Below are 7,058 nucleotides of genomic sequence, written 5' to 3'. Positions count from 1 at the left end.
TTTATTTGACAAAAAAGTCTGCATTTTGTACATTTGAAAACAGATTAATTTTATAAAAACAATAGTTTACATTTATATATAATTTTTTACAACATTCAGTTCAGACCTTAAGCTTTAAATACCCTGTAATATCGACGTTGTTGATTCATTTTTTCATCAAAATGAATAAATGACTAGTTAAAAAAGGAGGGATAAGAAATTACAAAAGACACCGCTGATTTACACTGATTATTTTAAAGTGTTCACTGCGCTTTAACAAACGCACATATGTTCCAAATATAATGTGGTATGTGGCGCCCCCATCTGTCCAAGAGCAAGCATTAATTCTTGACACATAAAGGACAGAAGGATGCACACTTCCACTTCTTTTAGGAAAAACAGAAAAAATATGATCAGACTGCAGGTTTAAACCAATTTTTATCACTTTTGAAACTTCAGATGCTGAATCCATAAAATCAGAATGATTCCCTTAAATAATGATAGGCTTTCTGACGCAGAGGTTCATTAAAACATGAGATGTTGACTTTCTCGAATGTCCACTTGAGGCTTAGTCCAGAAGGACTTTACAATGCCCCTTCAGACACCAGTGGGTGACATCCCAAACACCATGTTATGTTATACATGAGGACATCCTGTGATTTTTGGTATCTAATAATCAAATAATTATATGTTGAAGATGTTTGCATGCATTGATGTGATCCTGTATGTGCCTTTATATGTGCTTCTGCACATTAACCCTCCACTCTGTCTGTCAGTCAAGGTCTTCCTCTCCACCTCCTATGAGTCCTAACTCGACCCTGCTCTCTGTGAGGTTACCATGCTCGGCTGCTCCCTCTGTGACCTTTCACCTCTGATGAAGGTAGAGTGATAGGACCATGGAGGAGGGGTGGGGTGGGCGTCAGTTTAAGGGATGCTGACATGAACATGAATGGAAGAGTCGTTTCAGTCTGGAGCGCTGATGACACAACAATATCAGAGTGGCAAAAAGACCAGGACTTGACCATGATCCCTGATAAGTTCAACACTAAAGGTCAGAGGCCAAATGTTTGTTTCTGATGGTTACTTTTACAAATGTAAGACCTGATCTGAGCTGCTTGAGCAGAGGAAAAACTCACCTGAGAATGAAACCTTACAGTTTTATATCACAAAAAGTGTGACCTGGAGTGATGTCAGCTGCATGCTGTACTCTACATACTCTACATCTGGCTTTGAAGAGGCATGAGGTCTGAAGAGATGGGACGACTGTTCTTTATTGCTTTACAGTTGTCTTTGTGGGGCCCCTCAGGAAACCAGTCAGCCAGCTAATGTAACGCTCAAGGGGCCGAACCTTTGTGTTTTCTCTTTCTCTTCCTCCCTGTTCTGTGAAGAGGAGGACATTCCTGCACACACACACACACACACACACACCAAAAAAAAAAGTGACACTGTAGTTTTGGTTTAAAAATCTTGTGGGGAAGAGTTTTGTATGAGCAAGGGCGGACTGGCCATCGGGAGCACCGGGAGGTTTCCCGGTGGGCCGCTGCCTCAGTGGGCCGGTACGACCGGTGACACCCCCCCCCCCCAACAGCGGCGGCCGTCGTCGGGCAGAAACATCCGTTGACATACAGACCTGCAGCACCTGCTGTCGTCGGGCTGAACCGATCGTTCAGTCGTTCATAGATCCACAGCGCACCGCACCCCCCCCCCCCCCCCCCCCCCCCCCCCCCCCCCCCCCGACAGCACACGTTCTGTCCGACGACAAGGGGGGGGGGGGGGGGGGGGGGGGGGGGGGGCTGTGGATCTATGAATGACTGAGTGTTACGCGTCCCGTTGTTATGGGCTGGACCGAGTTAAAGTCCAGGGCTGATTTTCAGTCCCAGTCCGCCACTGTGTATGAGTGAATTAAATTATCAGATAATCTGGGTTGGATCAGCTTGGTGCTGCTCCAGGGGGTGCAGAAGTTTTAGGAGCTGCAGGGGCCAATTTTCTAAAAGGGGACATTTTTTGAAATACATAAACAAACACCTGATTTTACTGCTTTTCACATCTTTGATTATAATAATACTCAAATAACCACACTACTACTAATAATGATGGTAATAGAAATAAATGTAAGATTAGAAAAAACATCTACAAAAACAAAGTTGTGCTCCACACTTGTTAGTGGATTAATTGTGTTACTGAGGTTGAATTATTAAACATAGTTTGTCCAGAGTCCTCCTGTGTGTCCCCGGGCCTTAGTTTGGGAACCCACTGCAGCAGTCACAGTTGCCGTGAGGGTGATTAAAAATGAAGCGCTATAGAAACCAGCAGGCCAATGAAGGAGCAGGGAGCTGTTTACAAGGGGGGTGTACCGTTTCTATGGTTGCTGGACAAACCTCCTGCAACCAGGTATTAAACTGCCTCCCCGACGGATCCTGCAGCCCGCTTTAACACCCGGTACAAAGACCTCCACGGAGGAGAAGAAGCGGCCAGAGCAGCGCCAAACACTGAGACCTCTGCTGGAATTTCTGTTTCTCCGTTTCACACCAGCGACAGGTGCGCTCCGAGCAGGCTGAAGGAGCTTCAGGAGCTGCACATTTGGATTAATAAGCTGTCTTCTCAACATCACAGCTGACTGAGGTAAGTTTGTTCCCCAACTTTGAAAAGAGTTTAACATTTATGCAGTTTCACACCTGTCCCTGCTCCTGAAGGCCTAAGATATTCGCGTCTGTGGAGACCCATTCCGTTATTTAGGCTACTCAACGTTTTAAAACAAATCAATCAACCACTATGAATAATTAATAATATTTGAAACAGTGCTAAAATTAAAAGTTGATTTTAATAAAAAAAAAAAAAAGTAGTTTCTTTTATATACACATTTCGTTTAAATTACAAGAATACAAGTATATTTAAATGTCTTTCATTCTGTTATTATCTGTATTATAAAAGTGGACTCAGAACCTGTCTCTTTGTTTTTGGTAAAACTGTCCACTCTCCTCTGAGCTGAGCGTCAAGTGCGTAACGGAGTGTTTCGGGAAAGTTCTCTGACAGAAACAAAGCCGCTGCACATTAAGGGGAGAGGAGGGGGGAATAATCTTTCCTTATAGCTTCCACACTGTTTCAGATCCAAGTGACAGACTAGCCCCAGACTTTGAATGGGAATGGGGATCTTTACGCACACAGAGGCTTTGTTTTCAAATAGCACCGTCATTGTCCTGCAGTCTCGCACTTTGATGAAGTTGGGTGTATATTTTCCGCCCTGTCAGGTGGTGGCAGCGAGAGGAGGAGAAGGAGCTGGGTGACAAAAAGGAGAGGAGTTTTGGTGAGAGCCATGCTGTCATTGAGCTGTGCAGACCCGTGGCCTGAAGGCTCGGTGGGGCTGGAGGAGGAGGTGGTGACCGCTGCTGCGCAGGCTGAGGAGCGGGACAGCGCCAGCAACAGCAACAGTAGCTGCTGCAGCTCCGTGAACCTGGACGACAGCCTCACCAGCCTGCAGTGGCTGCAGGAGTTCTCCATCCTCGGTGCCAACGTGCCGCAGCAGGCCCACCACCAGCCGCACCTGTTCGGGCACCAGCCACTCGGCTCTGACGCCCCGGCCTCCCCTCTAGCCGGGGACCCCGCCTCCATAGGCATGCCCCTGACCCCTGGAAAGCCCACGGCTGCGGCCTACAGCAGGATGCAGAGCCTCCCCAGCATCGTGGCGCACGGTCACTGTCCTGACGATGTGGACTACAAAACCAACCCGCACATCAAGCCTCCGTACTCCTACGCCACACTCATCTGCATGGCCATGCAGGCCAGCAAGAAGAGCAAGATCACTCTGTCCTGCATCTACAAGTGGATCACAGACAACTTCTGCTTCTACAGGCACGCAGATCCCACCTGGCAGGTGAGGGACCACACACACACACACACATACACGCACCAAATGACCTCACACACAGCTCAGAACACTCATACAAAAGGATGCCTCATTTCCAACACACTCCTCTTTGTTTGAAGATGCTGTTTGTCAGGTCTGCTCCCTGCACTGAGGTCAGATCACAGCTGGAGCCAGAAAGAAAAATCCAGCTCAGCGAGTCCTCTGGGCTCTGGGCCACACTCTCAGAGAGTCTGAGCTGTGAGGGTGATTCACAACTCCAGAAACACTTAGAGGCACAGACAGCTTCCGGACTTAACAATAAACAAAATGATCAGATACATTTGAAGTAATCACTCATTAACAGCTTTTATTATTTCCTTTTATTCTGTGAGACTCCTCAGACTTCATAGCTCGTTGGTTTTTCTGCTTCAGGAGAACTCGTGATGTTCTGGTTTAGTTCAGATTCCCGCTCTGAAGGAATTTTTCAGGAAAAGTTTAATTTCAGTGGATAAATGATTGATGAAGCTGTTAGCTGTACTCCTGTGTTTCAGCGTCCTGCTCGGAGCGCTGTGTTATTGTAAAGCTGTGCATGGGGCAGATAATATTTAACAAAGGTCATTGGGTTACCGCTCCATTTAGACTCCAGAGAGGGGGGTGAGGTGGATGAATGTGAGGTGTTTGGAGCTTCATGCAGACCTCCAGCTTTATATCAGGTGATGTAGAGGCAATGTGGTGCTAATGTCCTAAAAAGAGACTTTATTTAAATGAGGTTTGAAGGAAAATGTCCTCAACAGCATGGTTTATGACCGATGTACAGTCTGCTGCACAGAGATGAATAATTAATCCTCCACTGGTGGACTGTGGAAGGAGCAGAGGATCCATCCTGTGTTTCTGTTGGTGTGCACAGCTAAGCTAGCTAGCCGTTTGCTGTAAACAAAGTGGTCTCCCTCAGTGGTCTTTCTTTAATCTGGTTTTGATGGGTCTGTTTGAGATCCTCATGTTAAAGCTCTTTCCTGTCCCCAGAACTCGATCCGACACAACCTGTCTCTCAACAAGTGCTTCATCAAGGTGCCCCGGCAGAAAGACGAGCCCGGTAAAGGTGGATTCTGGAGGATTGACCCGCAGTATGCTGAGCGTCTCCTGAGTGGTGCATACAAGAAGAGGCGAATGCCCCCGGTCCAGATCAACCCAGCCTTTCAGAACCGGCTCAGAATCAACCTCCAGCCCCAGTCCAGAGGCCCCTCCAGCTACGCAGGAGCTGCAAACAGCCTGTCTATCAATCCAGAGTCCCAGAGGCTCCTCCAGGAGTTTGAGGAGGCAACTGGTGCCGACCAGAACTGGGATCCTCATCTTGCAGAGGGGACCATGCTGGGCTCCTGGCCGGCTGTCAGGGGAAGAGGCGGGCTGAAGAGGAAACAGCCTCAAGGCTCCAGACATGGTGCCAAAGCCCCGCGGCGCTCCAGCTCCCCTCTGCTCCCCACAGACGAGCCGAAAGACATTGGACCCCTGAAGGGGGACTTTGACTGGGACGCCCTGCTGGACTCAGCCCTTAATGGTGAGCTCAGTTTGGACGGCGGAGAGCCCCTGAGCCCCATCATCAAAGAGGAGGAGCTGAGCATTCGGGGAACCCACATCTCTCCCCCTGAGGCCCCTGCAGGCACAGCAGACATCCACGTGTTGGTGGAGACCCAAAGGAATAACGACGTCACAGACTTTGACGAGGAAACCTTCCTCGCCACTGCCTTCCTGGAGAGCCCCTGGCCAGAGGAAGAGGAGCAGGGCCGCGGTGACTTACTGTGTAGCTCCTCAGTCAACCTGGACCAACTCTTTGACCTTGGAGACTCACTTGGTGGAGACCCGAGCACCCGAATCGACACGCTCCTTTGAGGAAAAACTCTTTGCTGCCCTTCAGGGGAACAACAGACTGTTTTTTTTACACTTATTGAACTTTGATTGTCCATTTGGAGATGTTTAAGTGTTGATTTCAGCAGGATGTACATCCCAACGCTTACTGAAACATGACGCCACAGTGTACCACAGCAGAACACACCGTCATGGTGTGAATCGATGAGACGATGTGGTCTCTGTTTACATCCTAAAGAGTGAGTTTATGTTGCTGTACAGTACATAAAGCTTCACTCACAGCATAAAGAGCCAGACTATGATCTCTAGAGACGTGTTTGTTTGACAGGATGTCTTCTGTTGCTGAGGTTTTTTTAACGTTTGACTGTAAATATTGTGACAGCAGCACTACGGGAAAGAATAATGAGATATGTGCCAAATGATGTTTGTTTGGTTTCGAGGTGATTTACTGATTTTTTTGACTTTTGATTTGTTTTTTTTTGTACTAACTGTTCTCTTTATGCATTTTCAAGATGATTAGTTTCAGTTTATTAGATCAAATGTGATTATCCTTCAAGCATCATTTCTGTTTCATATCAGACTGGGATATTCCCTGAAGTACTTAAAAACATTTTCTTTGACCCGGTAGTCGAGGTCACACCAGAGAGAAATGTAAATTGGAGACAGGACTTTCCTGGAGGCGAGTTTCTCTGACAAACATGGATAAAATGGTGACTTTAAAAAGGCCACAGTGCCTCGTAAATGAATAGCTGACCTTCTCCGTGCCAAGAACAACACTTGGGACTGAACCGGGTGGCAGTGTTTTCATCTCAAAAAGGAAACGCCTGTTTTTCTCTGAAGCTGTCTCATAACCAAATCACTCCTGTTTCCCTTTGAAATGTTTAAAAGTGCAATCGTTGTTCAGTGAAACTCATTATATTCAGACGTAGAAGAGTGTCTCACTCTGACGTGTTTTCTGAGGTGTGAACAAAGGGCTCGTCTTCAGGACAAGGAAACCTGGACCAGGACTGTCTATTAGCTCTTCTAGATGAAATAACATTTTGAAAAAATAGTTCAGCTTTTATTTGACCTCATGATTGAGTTTGTATAGTCAAAGATGCTGTATGGACTCATTTTCTTGCTTTTATTTTCAATTTTCTTTTTCCACGAATAAAGAAAAACGAGATTTATGGCATCTGGTTTGCTCATTCATCACCATGCTCCCCAAAGGATGGATCATGACTGTGGTTGGTTGATTGACTTAAAGATGGAGTTTTCTGCTCTTTGATTGTATGTAAAGACTTTTATTTCTTTGTTTCTGCGAGGCTAACCAGCAAAGAGAGAAAAGAGCAACAAGCAGGGAACCAAACCTTGGCCAACCTCTTGAGGATTT

General features: G+C 46.7%; 1 protein-coding gene across 1 annotated transcript; it reads left to right on the top strand.

Annotated features, from left to right (window-relative positions):
• Window positions 1-2,415: 2,415 nt before the first annotated feature.
• Window positions 2,416-6,798, top strand: foxj1a (forkhead box J1a). The gene is made up of 3 exons (XM_074696902.1): window positions 2,416-2,601; window positions 3,228-3,850; window positions 4,847-6,798. The coding sequence occupies exons 2-3, from the start codon at window positions 3,293-3,295 to the stop codon at window positions 5,708-5,710; spliced, it is 1,422 nt and encodes a 473-aa protein (XP_074553003.1). The 5' UTR covers window positions 2,416-2,601; window positions 3,228-3,292; the 3' UTR covers window positions 5,711-6,798.
• Window positions 6,799-7,058: the final 260 nt, after the last annotated feature.

The sequence above is a fragment of the Halichoeres trimaculatus genome, unplaced genomic scaffold (genome assembly GCF_033239565.1).
Source record: "Halichoeres trimaculatus isolate MK-OKI-2021-1 unplaced genomic scaffold, fHalTri1.1 fHalTri1_scaffold_20, whole genome shotgun sequence".
Lineage (NCBI taxonomy): Eukaryota > Metazoa > Chordata > Actinopteri > Labriformes > Labridae > Halichoeres > Halichoeres trimaculatus.
The sequence above is the reverse complement of the archived record's forward strand: the minus strand, read 5'-3'. Positions and strand labels throughout refer to the sequence as shown.

Excerpts from the sequence above, each read along its gene's own strand:
- foxj1a (XM_074696902.1), top strand. The coding sequence starts at position 3,293 with ATGCTGTCATTGAGCTGTGCAGACCCGTGGCCTGAAGGCTCGGTGGGG. Across the intron at positions 3,851-4,846 it reads ACGCAGATCCCACCTGGCAG|AACTCGATCCGACACAACCT; the intron begins GTGAGGGACCAC and ends TCCTGTCCCCAG.